Raw genomic sequence first — 18,675 nt, forward strand, 5'->3', positions numbered from 1 at the left:
ACTGGATCAGCCTGAGTGATACAGCAACACAGAAGCATTTACTCGGCAGAAAGCTGTGCATTACTTGCAGATTGGATGGAATTAGAGTGGGGAAAAAAAGTATGTAGTCAGTCACCAATTGTGAAAATCCTCCCACTTTAAAAGATAAGAGAGGCCTGTAATTTTCATTATAGATAAACCTCCACTATGTGAGACAGAATGAGAAAAAAAATCTAGAAAAACGCATTGTCTGAATTTTAAATATTTTTTTCTAAATTATGGTGGAAAATAAATATTTGGTCAATACCAAAGTTCAACTCTTTCTATACAATGTTCTATAACTTTTGTTGGCAACAACAGCAGTCAAACATTTTCTGTACATCTTCACAAACGGTTGCTGGTATTTTGGCCCATTCCTACATGCAGATCTCCTCTAGAGCAGTGATGTTTTGGGTATGTTGCTGGGCAACACAGACTTTCTACTACATCCAGAGATTTTCTATGGAGTTGAGATCTGAAGACTGGCTAGGCCAGTCCAGGACCTTGAAATGCTCTTACAAAGCCACTCCTTGGTTACCCGGGCAACAGTGTGTTTGGGATCATTGTCACGCTGAAAGACCCACCCACGTTTCATCTTCACGGTCCTTGCTGATGGAAGGAGGTTTTCATTCAAAATCTGATGATACATGTTCCCAATCATTCTTTCCTTTACACGGATCAGTCGTCCTGGTCCCTTTGCTGAAAAACAGCTCCAAAGCATTATACTTCCACCCCCATGCTTTACAGTAGGTTCTGACCATAGGACATTCTCCCAATCCTCTTCTGGATCCTCCAAATGCTCTCTAGCAGACTGCAGATGAGCCTGCACGTGTACTGGCTTTAGCAGGGGGACACGTCTGGCCCTGCAGGGTTTGAGTCCCTGGTGGTATAGTGTGTTACTGATGGTGGGCTTTGTTACTTTGGTCCCGGCTCTCTGCAGGTCATTCACTAGGTCCCCCATGGGATTCTGGGATCTTTGCTCACCGTTCTTGTGATCATTATGACCCCACGGGGTGAGAACTTGGGGAGACCCCCAGATGGAGGGAGATTATCAGTGGTCTTGGATGTTTTCCATTTCCTAATAATTGCCCCCACATGTTATTTCTTCACACCAAGCTGCTTACCTGTAGAAGATCCAGTCTCCCAGCCTGGTGCAGGTCAACAATTTGGTTTCTGGTGTCCTTAGACAGCTCCTTGCTCGTAGCCATAATGGAATTTGGACTGAGACTGTGTGAGGTTGTGGACAGGAGTCTTTCTATAGATAACCAGTTCAAACAGGAGTCACTAATACAGGTAACCAGTGGAGGACAGAGGATCCTCTACAGAAGTTACAGGTCTGTGAGAGACAGAAATCTGGCTTGTTTGATGAACAAATACTTAATTTCCACCATAGTTTACAAATAAATTCTTATAAAAATCAGACAATGTGATTTTCCCTTAGTTGAGGTTTAGCTTAGGGTTGGGCGATGTCCCCTAAATTGGCAGTTGACGATGTTTGCAGTCAACCATCGGGATGGACGATGATATCGTCGGGGGGGGGGGGGGGGGGGGGGGGGGGGGGGTATTTTTAATTTTTCATTCTTATATATATATATATATATATATAAAATTGCCATTCGTCATTTTACTTTATTTATTTTATTTCCCAAATAAATGAGTCATCGACGATGATCCAGTCTAAACTGAGGGAAGTGACTTTAACAAAAAATCAAATAAACAGGGGTTTGATTAGACCGGTGGAGCGAGCGACCGTGTCTCTAGCAGAGAAGACGGACTTAAAGTTTTGTGCTTTAGGGGAAGTAAGGATGCTTTGTTACGTGTGGGAGACATAGGACTGTGATCCGTCCCGCAGCTCTGCGTGAAAGAGCAACCGGAATTTAGGAGAAGCGGGTCTCCCGGTAAAAGTGTGTGTCGGGCAGAGCTCGGAGCGCTAGCTGACGCAGTGTGTAAGCTTCGAAGCAGAAAGGCCGCTCAGTCCTTAGAAACCGTTCAAAAATTTGTGTTTCCAGTCGTGTCCCGACAAAATAAAGGCTGATGTTATTCCCACATATTTACGTGCAGCCAAGATGCAGATTGTAGCGTTTCACGCATGGATTTATGTTCATGCTAATGTTGTTAGCCCGTGTTAGCACACTGCTAATCCTGGCTTCCGGCTCCGTTTTTCAACAGAAAAAGCACTGACCACACGGATTAAAATGATGAGCGAACAGGCGCTTCATACTAACCGTAACATTAATAAAAGCACGTTTAGGAGATCATCTTGTATAATAATAATTAAATAACCGAGCTGACGTATCTATGTATGTATCTGCTCGGCGGAACTAAGTTTCGCTTCCGGTTTTTAAAAACACTGCTGCGCATGTGCGAATGATTTATTCCGACCGAAAGTGTGACCCATGTGAATGTTTTTTATAATCTGAAAAACTTTTTCTGGGCCCATCTACACGGTTGGATTCTGATCCGACCATTGATCCCATCAAGATATTTTGTACATGTAACCGCATCTTATGGTGTCGACTCGCAGCGTGCCGGGGGGGTGGCATCACGATGGTGTCTCTCCATCGGGATGTCAGTCAACCATCACGATAAACGATGGTATCGTCCATCGGCACAACCCTAGTTTAGCTATGATGTAAATTATAGGAATCTCGCATCTTTTTAAGTGGGAAACCTAAAAACAGCCACAATTGGTGGCTGACTAAATACTTTTTTGCCCCACTGTATATACATCATGTGGAATAAAAGGATTTACCAGTAAATTAAATTAAATTAAAAAGCATATGGGCTGAAACACAGCACTACCACCTAAAAGTATTTTTAGAGTTGTGATCACTTTTATGGAGTAAAAAGGTTACTCTCCTCTTGACTGGAGGACTGAGCACAAAGATCTGCACTTTCCCACCTCAAGAGTCTTTGTTCTATTATTGTGTACTTTGAAGAGTGAGGATCTCTGCATCCTGGATGCTATGAAAAAGGCTACTCTTGCTCTGACATCGGAGAGAACAGCGCTGTAGCGCCGCACTCACTGTGAAGTCTGTGTGTGAAGACCATTACTCTGCGAGAACCCCGTTCTGAAAGCGCTTTCTATTCCAAGAGGGGCTGTACTTTCTGTCAACTCCAGCAGTGCTGGGAGAAAACAGGCGCTAAACCTTCAGTGCTAGTGATGCTTCACATTTTTTATTCAAAACCTAAACGCGCAAACAGATGCAGAGTGTAAACAAAGGGATAATGACGACAACAACTAGATGTTTTAAAAAGAAACTGATAAATCTTACACTGTCCTCAGAAAATAAAGCAGAAATTCATCAAACGTGTGAATCATTTTTATATAAAATCAATTAAAATCAATTATGTAGGTTTCTATTGTAAGAATGTTTAGTGATTAAATTTCCAATGTTCAAGTTTAATTACTAAATATCTAACATCAGTTATTAAAAACAAAACCAACAGTTTTAGTACGTACGGCTGACAAAAGCTGAATTGTGAACTTGTGAATCCTGATTGAATCAATGTAATAGTCATAGCCTTAATAGATATCCAAAATAATGTATAAATATCACTAAAGGCCAGGGGGGAGGAAACAAAACGTGTACCGGTAAATGGACTTAAAGGCCCGTACACACCGGGATGAATATTCGCCAGGCGTTATTCGCCAGCGTTTTTCGCCACGTTTTTTGTGTTCACACCCAGGCGATTTTCGCTGACGATGAGTGGAGTGAACATGCAATTTCATTCCCTGACATTAGATGGCGCTTAATGTAAAACAGAAATACTCCTGTACACAAGGTGGCGCTGCGCAACTTTACGCTTCTTAAACTCGCTTTTCACTCAGAAGAAGAGAGCAAGTATTTACCCGCTTGTCAGAATCAAACAAAGAAAACATGAATATTTCAAGCACCAGTAGCTCCAACTGGTGCTTGGTTCGGGGATGTTTTAGAATGTCCGTCATTATTGCTTCGCGGCAGTGTAGACGCTACTTGGCGTCTATCTTCTTCGCTGGTATGTGTGCTCAGAAAGGCAGTTTTGTGTTTGAGCGCCCCCAAGTTGTGTTTTACTGTAACTTCAGAAGCTCCAGACACGTGAGCAAAAGCGCCATTCTCATTGGTCGAGTAGATTTCGACGCGACGCGTCGAAAAAAAAAAACGAACCCGAGGCGTTTTTTTTTTTGACGCTTTAACGCGTGGCGTTTTTTCGCGTCGGTGTGCACACTCTCGTTGGTGCCCTTTGTTTAGTCACGAGGCGTTAAACGTCGGCGAAAATCGCCGGCGAAATTCGTCCCGGTGTGAACAGGCCTTAAGTCAGCTGCAATCACGTTGTAGTTAAAGGGTCTATATCATGCTATTCTTAAGCCTTTTATAGTCAACCACATCCATGTACATGATTGGCACACTAAAGAACGAATTCTTTATTAAATATAAGTTTTTTCCTGTTCTTTTTCAACACGGAATTAAGACAACTTGATCACTGAAGCCCCGCCTTTCTCTCCGTGTGGGTGCCCCCCCCCATTTCATGACATCAACCTAGAGCCGGACTCACCAGCGTGTCTGCATTTCTCCCACGAAAACAAACAACAACCCTACTTTTGCAAAGATGGATTTTCACATTGTGCACAGAAAATAAAGACCAATCACCGCTAGCTACACGGAGAAAGTGGGTGTGTCTGTTGACCTGTGGGCGGGGCTGACAGCGCACTGTTACTGCAGGGGGCGGTTCCTCACTTGTCTGGACCTGCTAATTTTGTGGATTAGGAGGGGCTGGTGCTCAGAGCGCAGGTTTTTAGAGGAATGCTCAGAAATGTAAATACCACTCTGGTGTTTCTGTCATGAGAAATGAATACTTTAATACAATTAAAAGCTTATAAAGTGGATTTTGTCTGATATAGACCCTTTAAAGTCCCACTCTGATCATCCTATAATCTATGATTAAAGCGCTCCCAGTGGTCTTTTATTTATGATTATGCCGTTTTAAAGCAAAATCCAATAACCTGTTATTTTTAAAGGCATAGTCTCTGCAGAGCGGCAGTAGTTCATTAGGAATTTGCCTCTGAGTTGTGGGTGGGACTAGGGGTGTGACAATAACCGCATCACCGCAGGTTTCTTTTTGTGAACGTTTTCTTTTAAGTTCTGCATATGGTGCGTGATTGGAACTATAATAAACACATTAAACACATTCATCTGATAATTTACTTTTTCTGCTAGTCCTGTGTTCAGACTTCAAGGGTTTCTGGGGGAAACCTTTTATTACTGTTCTCCTTCACTCCCTCAGCGCTGCACACGCTCACTCTACTTACACACACACACGCAGCTTCAGCAGCACACACACATCTTCATTCTACAACAGAAGTTTCTGTCTCGCGAGGAAATACGACAAATTTACTGCGTTCTAATTACTAATTTCCATTGTATTCATTTCCATTTCAAGCTGCGTGCGTTCTTAAGTGCGCGACACGGCTGCCCGCTTAAGGATTTTGTGTTGGGGGGGGCTGTTACTGTTCTCGTTCACTCTGTAACACCAAACATGACAGCGCTGGTAGATTTAGATGAATATCACTACATGTTTTGTTTGGGAACTATTTTGTGCAGCGTAACGTTACGTGTCTGTATAAACAAAGGCGGAGCATCCTGCCCCACGTTCTTCATAGGTGTCAGGCTTCACGGCTACCGGAAAGGTGACAAAGTGTCTGCAGTCTGTTTATTACTGGGCAATAAATAATATTCTGAGAAGATGTCTGTACCAGAGAGCACAGGTGAAGCCTCGCGTGCAGCTAGAGAGCAGAAGAATCAACACGCACCCCCAACACACGTGTGTACACTCCTACCTCCTACACACGCAGCGCACTGACACACATACACAGTCATTCTACAACACCTATATAGTTAGTTCATTAGTGAGATAGGTAGTTTTTACTGCTATTTGTTATAAAAGAATAGTGTGTTGTAGCGGCTGGGTAGCTCGGTTGGTAAGGTGAGAGGCTACCATGCAGGAATCCAGGGTTTGATTCCCGGAGGGGAATGAACAACGGCACTGGGGCAATTACCACATCAAATAACATCACTCAGTGAGGGTCCTTAGGCAAGGCCCTTAATGCTACTGCCTCCCGAGCGCAATTCAGCTCCCCGCTCCCCCAGGGGACGGGTCAAACGCGGAGAAGAATTTCCCCATTGTGTGATGAATAAAGTATCAGTTATTATTATTATTATTATTAATTGTATTCATTTGCGACGGGTCAGCAGGGGATTTTGTGTTTGTGTGTGTGTGGGGGGGGTGGGGCTTCCTGCTGGTTCATCACCGCTGTGATCAAAAAACTCACACCGTCACAGCTCTAGGTGGGACTACTGGCACGGAGTAAGCCTGTCCCCATTTCCCATCATCCCTTTATTTACACTCTTTCCAGGAAAAAGAGCGACCAAAATTGGAGCTATCCAGCTGAACAGTTTACAGCCAGAGACCAGCTTGGACGAGGGAAAACAAAGACGTTCATGAATCTATTCGTCTGCAAGTGGATGCATCAGAATGGAGCAGAGCAGGGAGCCTGTGGCTGGCCGTTGTAGGTCCTACTAGTGTTTTCCAACAGTATTTTTTTCATCTGCTCCTGATTAACAATCATTTGAAAAAAGAATTACCCAGAATAACAATTTTAAGCTTAATTTTCTCTACACATTTCCTCCACCATTAGCAAAACTGTTACAATAACATGTTAATAACACAATTGAATTGATGCATATAAACAAAACAAAATATAATATCACATAAAATAATACACAAAGGAAGACATGAATAAATTGGTGTGTAAATGTGATGAAGGCAGCGGTACTCCAGTGAATTCATGGCCGGGAGTTGGTGGTTAACCTCCGGGTAGGGAAACACCGCTTCCCGGCTGGATGTCACGTGACACCCAGAGGCACCTTCACGCGCTGAGGGAGAAAAGCCCTGGATTGACCCTGCAGTGGAGCACCTTCACCTTTTCACCAACACACCTTCTCCCTCACGCAGCTTTACACGAGTCAAAGCTAGACACGAAATGTGAATTTCACGCCTAAAACCTAAATAAACGCTTAAAGGGTTGGGGACACAGAAAGCTTGAGGGTTTATAGCAGTTTCCGCTAACGCGTCGGTCGGTGTCAAAGGGAATTCGCTAGCACTCGGATAACGGAAGAAAAAACAAACGTAGGAATTCAGACAGCATCTTTACTTCCTTCATCATTCTTCTTACCTGAATGTTGCGTGAATATATTGATCCCTGGGTCGGGCGCGTTTGCTGAGGCTGCCCTGCCTGGCGGTGTCCCTGTGCTGCTACTGCCTGGTTCTCCTCGGGGTCTTCGCCCGGCTCCGCTGCCCCGGTTCCCCTTTCCCGGCTGCGGTTGTGTAGCGTGGGGTTGTGGTGGCTGCAGTCCGGTCGACGTAACCTCACCAACGCGGCCTACCTGCTGTCCCATCCCAGTAGTTTGTTTGTGAGGTCGTTTGGGACGAAGCAAGCAAACCCCCCCCGCGCGCTTCTAGTTCACATCCCCCCCCCACCAAGTTAGAACGGACTGGCCCACAATCTCCTCCTTAAAACCCTCCCCACTGAGATAACGGGAACTAGCCCGAGATGGCTAGCTAGCTAGCCTGTTAGCTAAGGTTAGCAGCTACGAGTGAAACCCACCCGAGACCGCCTGCAACAATAAAACCGCAACCTCCGCGCGTGACACGGTTTTCCTAACCGCCGTGGTTCAGACCGCACCGAATGACTAAAGTACAGCGCTCCACGAACTGGACGGGATGGGAAAGGAGACTATCAAATCCTTCTAGCCGTGGTCCAGCCGCTGCGCGCCCCCTCTGACGCCGCCATCTTTACCGCAGAACAGTGGATGTGTTGCACAAGGCGGGGGTTCGCCTCGGATGCCCGGTCAGAGCGAGCCTCCACCTCCCCAGCACCGACACGGAGCCGCTCCCAGCATTCTCTGCAAGGAGTCTGCCCACGAGAGGACCGGGATGCCGCACACCAGAAAGGAAAACGGAGAAAAAAAGAAAACACGCCTACACCCCCAAGCTATGGATTTATCCCGAAAGTCAGAGTTACTTCTTCTAAAAGCTTTTTAATCATCTACAGTGAAGTTTGGAAATTCATTTTCTAACAAACAATTTCATTCATAGATTAAAAAAAAAACCCTCATAAAAAGTATACTTCCTTGCAAATATAATTAAAACAAAAAGTTAAACCTATTGGACTTAATGTCATTCTTTATGGCACCATAACGCAAATGAAAATCCTCTTCTGTTGGTTTAAATAATTACAGTGAGAAATTTGACTTTTAATCTTTCTACAGAAACAAGCCCCAAAAGGTAGAAAAATTATGAAAAATAGTAATTTATAGTGGCTTAATACTAATTACTAGAAAAAAAATGCTAATGAAAACTTCAAAAATAAATCGAGTATCGAATTTTCTGCAAAAAACCCTGAATCTTTAACCCAAATGATGCATATTGAGTTGTCATTGGATATTTAATATTTAGTGATTTTATCTGTTCTTTGTATGGAGATTTTAAATTCTACAGGAAAAAAAACAATTTATCATTATGCATCAGATTAATGTGTTCATCTAGTAATCCTGGCATACAATAACAAAGATAAGGGAATAGACTTTTATTCCAGCAATTATTACTTTGACAGAGAACAATCATTTATGTAAAGACACAGAAAAGAGGCGTTACAACATATATAACAAAATAAATTAAATGGAAAAGTAACAGAAAATCAATCAAAAATCAAATTTTTAGTCAACAGATTCTTTACAATTTGATATTATTGTGAACAAAAAGAGACACTCATCTGACAAAAGTATCCAAATGATGTCAAAAATGTCTTTACATGTTTAAAAGTGTTAGTTTGAGTTCATAATACAAAGTTTTGTCATGTGGGGAAACGTCACTCAAAATGAATCTTCACTACATTCGAGGTGCTGCTATAGCGCCACCTTGTGGTCATTATAGCACACATAGAATCAACGTTTTAAAGAGCATCAGAAAAATCCCTGAAATGCAACATTTTTTTTTAAAATGTGCAATGACTTTCCATAGAAAATATAATCTTCTTCAATACCACACAGCAAACCGGTATGAAATAGGACGACAGCAGAAAATATGGTAGCCCTGGCTGCTGAAGCATCACCGTGTTTGTTGGAACATTCTGGCAGCCTTTAAATCTCACAGTTGTACTTATTTCAGTGATTTCACATAGCAGCTAACATCTGCTGACATGTGCTTCCAAAACACATTTAGTTCATAGAGAATCACCAATTCAGATTGAAACAGCACAGCCAGCAGCCCTACATTTGGGTTCACCGACTTCAGTGTTAAAGTCCTGATTTGATTACTAAGGTTACCAACAAATTACCCAGAAATCCCGAGACAAAGACAGCAGGTGTGGCACCTCTTGCTTATTAGGTTCAAACAGCTGGACACACGTGTTAACCCCTCTTTTTTTGGCACTAAAAGTAAATGTTTCAGTCTACATGTGTAAACCACCAAAGAGTGATTGCAAAAAGCCAATTCTGTCTGCGTTCAGCTGCCGTGAGTCAATATTGCCGCGATCTTGTTGGCACAAAGAGGGTTTTCACAGTCGATCTACTCAAAGAGACAACTTAAAAAATACAAACAGTACATAAGTACATGGAAGAAGGTGCTTACAGGTACTTCTTTGTGATGTCTGACAAACACATAAGGCATCAGTGACGGTGCTGTTTTTGGCATTTCAGCAGAAGCTTTGCCATACATTCTTACAGACTTCCAACTTTAGTGCAAAGACAAGAAAAAACCATAAATATTTAAATTAACAGAAACCCTCCAGTGATCAGGACTAGCACTACGTCTTACTATAATCCCAGTCGAGTCAAAACTCTTCAGTCTGTCCTTAAGCCCGTTTGACAGCTCCAGGACCGAGGAGTAACCCACTCCAGAAAAGACGGCTGAAACAGAAACGTCCTCACGTCAGGATGCGTCTTTCCTTCCGCTAGCAAGTACTTCTGAACAAGTCATGTTGTTACCTCCTTCACAGGACAGTATCTCTGAGCGTACCACTCCTGGGAGTACAGACAGATGATCACGCCCTGACCCAGGAACAGAGCCGTCCACATGATGACGTTCCAGATGGGGCCTTTCCGTCGGTCATGCAGGATGAAGTTGAACATCACTGGGAATGAAATGGAGACAGAAAGACAAAGATTCAGGAGTTTTGTGGCTGAGAGGCAGTGATGCCCGATTCCTTCAGTCATTCTTCTTACTTCCAAAACACATGAAGAGGCAGAAGAGCACGGGGTAAAAGAAGCCGAAGCACACGGCTAGAATGTACTCATGGACCACGGCGGAGATGGTGAAGACGAAGAGCATGGCGGCTAGTCTGAAACGCTTCTGAGAAATCTGAAACGCCAAATAATAAACAGTTTCAAGTTGAAATCTCATGTAGGAATTAAAAAGAAAATCTTCAGGCAATTCACAAAAAATATCAGATATTTTTAAAAGAAATCATTTTTTACCTTTTTATAAAAGGACTCACTTTAACTCAACAACATATTGTTGGAAGTCTTTTTACCCATCAAATTAACATTTTAATCTGCAGTTTAACTGTCCTTAGTTTGCAGTTTTATATGTAATAAAGAGAAAAAAAGGTCAATTTCTACTTTCTTTACTTTTTTAAATGAAAGTGAAAACATATTGATGAAAATGTTGACACCATAACTCAAATAGATAAGATTTCCCTAAATTTGACATTTATGTTTTATTTTTAATGAGAGAATAAAAGCATACATTTAAAATGAAATTGATTTAGTTTTGCTTTTGACCCTGGAGAACGCAAGAACACGTTTTATTCTGGGCGTCTAAAGTTAATTTGACAAGTTTTGTTGTTTGATATTTTTAGTAGCAGCAATTGATGGCAGCCAAAGAAGAAGAAAAAAGAAAAGAAACAGAAAACAATGACTAAAATCTGAGAAACATTGATCCGGTTTCAGGTCCTCCAGGCTTCAAATCATTTAGTGAAACAGAAGAAAACTGTGATGGTTTCATAATAAATTAAAATATGCCAAATGTTTTTTATTTTTAGTTACAGAACACAAATGTAAATTAAATTCTGAACTCAAAAAAATCATTAATAAACTGAAAAACAAAATTGATGCATTAAAAAAAAAACCTATGAAGAATTGAATAAGAATTTTCCTTACGAGTGAATTAAAACAGTTCTAGATACTTACATGTTTTTTGTATAAGAATATATAAGTATAATTTACTACACAGTATTTTATTTGGACATCAAACAAACGTGTCAAAAATCTACAAGTTAATATTGGCAAAGAAATGACTGACAAACTTAGAGAAATAAACTTTACACCTGCCAGGAATGTGTTGGGAAATGTTGTATTTCTGTTAAAGTTTTATTCTAAACTTTAAAATGACAAACTTCCTATAAATCCAGATAAAAACATTTGATTGCAGATTAAACGTTTGACCTCTATGGGTTAAGAAAAGACTCACCAACAGGAAATCTCTGTAGACGTAGTAATACAGCCAGTCGTGCACCACCACGTTCCAAGTTCGATAGTAATTTGCAAAAGAGGTTGAATTCCACCAGTCCTGAATCAGAGCAAAGCCGTTTTAAGTGTCGATTACCACCTTAAACACCTCCTTAAACATGTTCTTAGTCAAAGGGAGAGCAGGACCTTGTAAAACATTCTGTCTGCAAAGCGAAGCATCTCTGCAAAAGCATTGAGCCAGCAGTGCAGGAAAGCAAAAAATGCCAGCAGGAGAACCAAAACTCCTAAAAGGAAACACAAAAAAATAATAATAAGAAGAAAAAAACTCAAACATGAAGCATGACCTACAGCTGCTGGGGCGTCACGTAAGCTCTACCTGGCAGGATGGAGTTGAAGACACAGAGGACCATCGCCCTCAGATCCAAAAACTGCAGACTGATGCTGCGGAACTGCGGGATGCACAGCCGCACGAACACGTAGTAGGCATAACAGAGGCAGCCCAGGACCTGAGGACGGAGGGGAGGGGGTTAAACACATCCGATAAACCTCATGCTGTGCAGGGAAAACACGGCAGCGTACCTGAAGAAAGTTGGAGGCCACATAGCTCCATCTTGTAACAGGGTTCCTGAATGGAGACAAGGTTTACCGGATTGACAGGAAAAAAACGTTGTCAGTTTAGTAAATGAATGACAGAGACGCTGTGACCGGAGAGAACCTTGGATATTTGTCTCTGTAGATAAGAGTCGGGGCAAACAGGAAGTAGAGGTACTGAGAGACCTGAGGGACGGCTGGACCAGGACCTGATGGCAATTTAGAAGATAAATGCCAAAACTGGAATTCTGAATGATTAAACAGGCAAAATGGTTCTGAATCAAGAGTTACACACTTGTCTTATCCTTTGCCCAGGAGAGGACTTTTGGAACGTTCTCCCTGACAAACGAATGCGCTTTCATCATTAAACGAACCTGAAACCAGAAATGAAAAAAAGAAAAATTAATTTATGGTTTTTTTTTAATGTTGTTTTTTTCTTCAATGAATTGTGATCTTCACTGGTGTCCATGGATTACATTAAACCTTTGCACCTTTATCCACCTTTGTCATGGTAGGGAGAACACGTCAATGGAAGGGGGGGGGTCATCTAGACCCCACAAGATAACACAAGGGTTATGGATTCACTTTGGTTGTGCTTACTGATGTCAGAGAGCTACACAGTCTATTTTTTTAATAAGTTTCAAAGGTGTTATAGTAAATACGCTAAAGCGACAAATGTGTAACATTGTCGGACTGCGTTTGGAGTAACAGGCCGTATGATATTGTGAATCTTCTAACCAGGATATGAGTTCTAGAATTATAATTATGATTATCGGTTAGTAAAGTCTGACTGATGGATGGACTCACCTCCCACTCGTGTCTCCCATATGACATAACTTCAAAATCAGACTATCGAGGTTGCGCTCTATAGTATAGAAAATGCGAGATTTGTAATGTAGAAAAAACACTGGGGGGGGGGGCATGAGCTCCCAGCAACGGCGAAGGGAACCGGGTTGGGGGTGTGCCACACCAGTGGTCCCGCCCACACCAGTGGTCCCGCCCACACCAGTTTGAACAGAAATTGAGTTTTTTTTTTTACATTTGGCTAAAAAGACCACTGAAGTGGGGACTTTAACGCAATAAAAAACCTGCCTCCCGTTTCACTCACCTGTTCAATAATGATGATGAAGCAGGATGCCGGCGGTAAGCTGTTGGTCACAACGACATACGCAGGAAGCAGTCCCAGACCCAGAACTTGATACAGCAGGAACGCAGAACCCAACAGCAGACTGGACACCCTGGGGTGGCCATAGGAGCCCGACTGGCTCTGAGCCCACAGGTGGAACAGGGTGTAGGGCACCAGAAACACAGACAGGAACATGCACATCCACGTGCACACCACTAGAGGGAACTGGCCAAACGCATAAACCAGCAGGTCAAAGTCCAGCACCAACCTGAGACAAAAGACCACAAGTTTCTGTGTCTTTTCTGATAAGGTCAGCCACTGTGCACCTGGACACAAAAGGAAACTCAAGGTAGCTTCATATTACCTGCCTTCATCAATAAAATCTACCACAAGTGTGCTGAGGATGAAGAGGATGAGCAGCGCGATGAACATGTGGTAGATGGTCCTGATGTGGTCCACTTCAAAAAGCTCACTGCAGAAGAACGGAGGAACGTTTGAGCAGCAGAATGAATGAACGACCTCCGGAGCACAGAGAAATGTTTGATGCACCAACTTACTCAAGAAGAGACCTCCTGTTTGTGAAATGCTTGCCCTCCCCGTGAGGAGGGCGAAAGTGACTGCAGGACACAACCGTGGGGGGGGGAATATTACAAACGTGGTCAGAAAAAAATGGAGCTGGAGGAGTATTTTCTGTGTTCAGGTGTACCCGAGCTTGGCCCTCTCCCTATCCGACATGGGGGGGGAGAAGGCTGCAGGCACAGAGGAACGCTCCAGGCTGGACGACTCCTCTAGAAGATGATCCACCAAGTCGCTGACCTGGCTGTCAAACTGACGCAGAAGGTCATTCTTCAGGTGCTGAAAACCAAAAACGTTTGTGCAAATGAGGAACACAAGGAAAATAAAAATTATAACATAGAAAATTCGTGGAAACTAGGAGGAGCTGCTTTTCCAGAGGAAACTACAGGATTGAATGCTATATCACTGAATGAAAATGAAACTTAAAGGGTAATAACTGGCACAAATTTTTTTTATAAACAAATGATAAAAGTTGACCTTCAATAAAGTGAAAAACAGCACAATAAGAAATGCCAGAGCCGGGTATCGAACCAGCGAGCTTCTGCTCCAAGGATTCCCCATGCGTTTCAATGGAGACAGAAATCCTGGAAATCCTAGAAAAGTTCAAGGATTTGAAGGACCAAAAGTCATAGCAGGAAAAAACTGAAAGATCTGAACATTTGAATAGTTGAATGGTTGAAATAGATGAACAATAGGAGATAAGCAGGGAAAAAATGGATGAAGATATCAGAATAAAGAAAGAGAAACAGGAAAACAATGACTGAAGGATTTATAGCATTCAGCTTTATTGTATTCAACCCATAAGATGATGAGAAATTTAAAGATGCTGTGTACGGACAGAACGTTGTTTTGGTATATTCTAGAAATAATTCTAGAATATACCAATATTCTAGAAAAGCAGAAGATAATTTTGGAATTTTATTCATGCAGCAGCATTTTTCAGATTTGTATTTAATCAGGAGGACAGTTTTGATTCATAAACATGTTGCATAAAAAAATATATGTATAATAACTGGAAAGGCTAAAGTGAAATTGTCCGTCTCGTATTTCAGTTTAGTACATTAAATCTCACTTCAGGACGATCTTTAGCGCTGAAACTCTTAAACAACATTACACGCTTCAAACCTCTGTCTGTTTAAATGGACAGATAAAGATAAATCTGTTTTAGTCAAACATAAAATCTATTTTTCTTCAAACAAACGTACACTTGTGTTAAGAAAGAAACATGTCCACTGCCTTATTTACATTTGACCCCAAAATCTGCAAATTTGCTTCATCAGAGACAAAAAAAAGTCACAAGTCCTTTCATTTCTAAACACACACATGGTTTAAACTGCTGAGCTAATCCTCATTATGACCCACTTGCCTGTTAGCAAGTCTGAAAAGCATCTTTGTAGAACAACCGAGCAGCAAAAGTTACGGTTATTAGAGCAAAAAGGGTCGTGAGAACAATTTCAAAAATGACGTCTGTTTCACAGTCACATGCTGTGGTACGTTGGTTTTCCAAAATCTTGTTTTTTTCCACCAAATTAAGCATTTTCTGTCCTTAATTTAGGTCATTCTGCCATTTTTAAAAGCATATTGTGTGTGTAGGAATGTTTTTTTATTGCCTTGCTGTCATTAAAAATAAATAAATAAGAGGAACATAATAATTACAGAGGTATTTAATGTTTAAAACGCGTAGAGTAAGAACAATAAGAAAATGGAGATGTCCGTCTGTTTTTGGAACAAAAAGATCTGAAATACTGTAAAAACCAAACAACACAGGAGGTTACTGTTAAAATATCAAATAACTAGTGAAACCTATTAACATCTGAGTGTGTGTACAAGAATATGTCTTTGGTGACATCTTTTATGTTTGTTGCATATTTATGAACTCTCTGTCTCTAAGAACCGAATCCTTGTTTTTGTTTGCCACAGTCCTTTTTGGTTGATTTCTGCTCAAAAGTACCAAAAATGCGACGTCTTTTTCAACTTTAAAGCAAACTCGTCATCAACTTAACCATGTGGCTAATTCACTAACCTCTGCCTTCCTCTTTAGTTGCATCTTTTTGCTGATGACACCGTCTGCTTCAATGATCCCTGTGAGGACAACAGCACATAAAGTACATTTACTTTAATGTGACAACACAGCTTTCCCATCAATAACGGAGTCAGAATCCCAGAAAACCTGGTCCACATCAGTGAACGTCACTCAACTTGCTAAACGTCTGGAATTAACGTTTGTTTTCCAATACGACGAACAGAAAGGAAAGTTTTTCCTTTCAACTGCGGTTGAAAACGTGTCCTTCCTGCAAAAACACACCTCATCAACTTGTTTGTTTTTATGATAAATTCTATTAAAACAGCGCCGCCTACAGGTAAAGATTCAATATGGCTCCTACACTTCCTATCTGCAGCCAACAGGTGCAGCTTAGCAGGCCAGCAGACTTTCAAACAGTTATCAACATTTTAAAATGATCAGGCAATAAAACAGATTTGTCAAAGTTCTGGGAAGTTTGGTCTTCAGTGGTTAAAGTTCAATACGAGTCATTTAGTCCTGACAGCTGCCTGATCTTTAGAAGTGGACTCCTTTCAAATAAAAAGCAGAACTCCACCCAAATCTTGAAGGGCAAAGTCTTGTTTTTTTTAAGGACAGCAGCAGAACTGCACCCATCTCAAAAGATGACAGAATGGCGTTGGCGTGGAGTAAGCCTTCCCATCATCCCCTTGTTTACGCTCTCTCACGCTAGCTTACAGCCCCAACCTAACACTGCTGATGCAACCAAACGGGCGAACAACATTGAAGCCGTACAGTTTTGAGCCAGATGCCAGTTTGAGCGAGGAAAGCAAAGACCTACACGGATCGGTTAGCCGCAGGGGTGGGCAATTCCAGGCCTCGAGGGCCGGTGTGTCTGCATGATTTCCAGATACTCTTGCCCTACTCATGGCTGATTACCTGGTTCAGGTGTGTCCAGCCAATCAGAACATGCCAGAGCAGGGTGTGTTGGGAAACATGCAGGACTGCGGCCCTCAGTGCCCACCTCTGGGTTAGCGGATGCATCGGAATGGAGCAGAGCCGGGAGCTTGTGGCCCGCTGATGGTGGTTTGTAACAACTTCAAGATGTTGCCCTTCTGCTACTAGTTTACCATGATTTGAATGAAAAGAATACTATACAGAATACTATACAGACAGAAATGTGGTTTTAAGCTTGATTTTCTTTATACATGACCTTCACCATGAGAAAAATGCTACAAGAACATGTTAGAAATGCAAATTGACAGAGTGGGACTCTATAGGGCCAATACTAAGCCTTTCAGATTAAACTATATCCATGTATATGATAAGATATTACCTTTGGCACACTGAAGAATGATTTTTAATGAAATAGTTATTTTCGCAGCTCATTTTCCTACCCGGAAGTAAGACAACTGTGTCTCCAAGGCTCCGCCTTTCCCTCCTTGTGGGTGACGCCCATTTCAGGACGTCACCTCAGATTCAACCTCGTCAGCGTTTCTCCCACCAAAACAAACAAAATCCCAACTTTTGTTCGTATTCTTCATGTAAAATAAGAACGTTTAGCTAGCTCCACAGAGAAAGTGGGTGTGTGCGTTAGCCTGGGGGCGGGGCTGGCAGTGCAGACTCTTCCTGGAAGGGGCGGTCCCTCACTTTGTGACGTCACAAAGTGAGGGACCGCTTATTTTCGTGGATTGGGAGGGGCTGGTGCTCAGGTTTTTAGAGGAATACTCAAATAGGTGTGAATGGATCAAAATACCACGTTGGAGTTGTTTTTTGAGAGAAATTTACATGATTATACACTTAAAAAAAAAAAATTTTGAGTGATATAGGCCCTTAAATAAAAACTGCATCATCATTCAGTTCATTATAAACCAAAGTGTATTTGTTTAAGAAGGGGAATTATTGGAAACCAAACTCAACAACAGAATTTGAATGAATGTCGTAGTTTGGCTGTGATAAATAAATCCATTTAAATGAAGTAAACATGCAGAAACAGACTGAAGCTGTGACTGACCGTCCGCAGTTTCCTGAATCCGGTCAGACTGCTCACCGTTGCTGAGGATGTGGCTTCCTCCGTTGCTTTGCTGCTCATTTCCGGGATCAGGTCCCCGGTCCGAGCCCGGCATTTGGGGGATGGCTCCGTTGCGAGACCGGAGGATATTGTCGGTCCCGTTCTCCATCTACGGAAGCAAACCGGATGAATGTGAATCTCAGGAACAAAAACAGCCCAGTTTAAAAAAATGACAACAATGTAATCGGTCACACGATGAAGCTGGGCTGATTACATAAAAACGTTCACGTTTGCCTCACTGAGTATCCGGATACTATCCGGTAGTGAGCAGTACACAGATTGAGGAAAAGCTAGTCACCTGACTGACCGAGGAATACCGAACAGGGCTACGCCTGTTGCAGAAACAAAACAGGGATAAAAAAAGCTCTTTCTTGAATCTTCCGGTCCTTCCTTTCTGTGGATTCCGCCTCGGAAAGCTCGCAGACAGACGAACCGGTCCGCCCGTCACGGCAGAACGAACCTCTGCTCTACCTTCACCACACAAACAGGATGAAATGATGAGCGGCGCCTCCTGATTGGCTGGGAGGCTCTCCTCCTTCTGACGTCACCTGCGTCTCAAAACCGCCAAAACCAATTAGGAAGAATGAAAAATCGACATATTAGCAATAATATAAGGTTAATTTTGGATTTATTAGACTATTCAGAACACATTGATTCTGAAGCACTCATTCTTTTTTTAGACTTTTACAAAGCCTTCGACACTGTAGAAAATCCCTTTCTCTATCTTCTTCCACTTTCGGCTTCTCCCATCAGGGGTCGCCACAGCGAACGAGTCGCATGGTAGATT

At 42.2% G+C, this 18,675-nt stretch overlaps 2 protein-coding genes across 6 annotated transcripts in view; both read right to left on the minus strand.

The window, feature by feature from the left end:
* abl2 (ABL proto-oncogene 2, non-receptor tyrosine kinase) overlaps positions 1 to 8,221 on the minus strand; it is a 33,006-nt gene extending 24,785 nt beyond the window's left edge. Inside the window, exon 1 of one of the 2 annotated variants that reach the window (XM_023954583.1) lies at positions 7,232 to 8,221. In XM_023954583.1, the coding sequence (XP_023810351.1) occupies positions 7,232 to 7,454 (223 nt within the window). In that variant the 5' untranslated portion in view covers positions 7,455 to 8,221. The remainder of the gene's footprint in view (positions 1 to 7,231) is intronic. The other variant, XM_023954582.1, reaches the window with a different exon arrangement.
* Positions 8,222 to 8,629: 408 nt separating this feature from the next.
* On the minus strand, positions 8,630 to 18,379 carry soat1 (sterol O-acyltransferase 1). Of its 4 annotated transcripts, none has more exons than XM_020702767.2 (16): positions 18,279 to 18,379; positions 17,868 to 17,997; positions 15,842 to 15,900; positions 13,949 to 14,097; positions 13,800 to 13,859; positions 13,607 to 13,714; positions 13,225 to 13,510; positions 12,412 to 12,490; positions 12,241 to 12,325; positions 12,105 to 12,150; positions 11,902 to 12,031; positions 11,712 to 11,809; positions 11,527 to 11,625; positions 10,281 to 10,416; positions 10,044 to 10,189; positions 8,630 to 9,965 (listed from the first exon to the last, which is right to left on the minus strand). In XM_020702767.2, the coding sequence occupies exons 2-16, from the start codon at positions 17,995 to 17,997 to the stop codon at positions 9,900 to 9,902; spliced, it is 1,677 nt and encodes a 558-aa protein (XP_020558426.1). In that variant the 5' UTR covers positions 18,279 to 18,379; the 3' UTR covers positions 8,630 to 9,899. The 4 variants fall into 4 exon arrangements, with proteins under 4 accessions (XP_020558426.1, XP_011472868.1, XP_004068423.1 ...); XM_011474566.3 differs by having other exon boundaries at positions 17,832 to 17,997; XM_004068375.4 differs by having other exon boundaries at positions 18,187 to 18,339.
* Positions 18,380 to 18,675: the final 296 nt, after the last annotated feature.

This window comes from Oryzias latipes, chromosome 4 (assembly GCF_002234675.1).
Source record: "Oryzias latipes chromosome 4, ASM223467v1".
Taxonomy (NCBI): domain Eukaryota; kingdom Metazoa; phylum Chordata; class Actinopteri; order Beloniformes; family Adrianichthyidae; genus Oryzias; species Oryzias latipes.

Bases quoted from the DNA above. Each gene is read 5' to 3' on its own strand.
- soat1 (XM_011474566.3), bottom strand. From the start codon at position 17,997: ATGGAGAACGGGACCGACAATATCCTCCGGTCTCGCAACGGAGCCATC. The intron at 11,810-11,901 runs GTAGAGCTTACG...GTTTCCTTTTAG, and splicing joins CTTCAACTCCATCCTGCCAG to GAGTTTTGGTTCTCCTGCTG. The intron at 9,966-10,043 runs GTAACAACATGA...TTTCTGTTTCAG, and splicing joins GATACTGTCCTGTGAAGGAG to CCGTCTTTTCTGGAGTGGGT.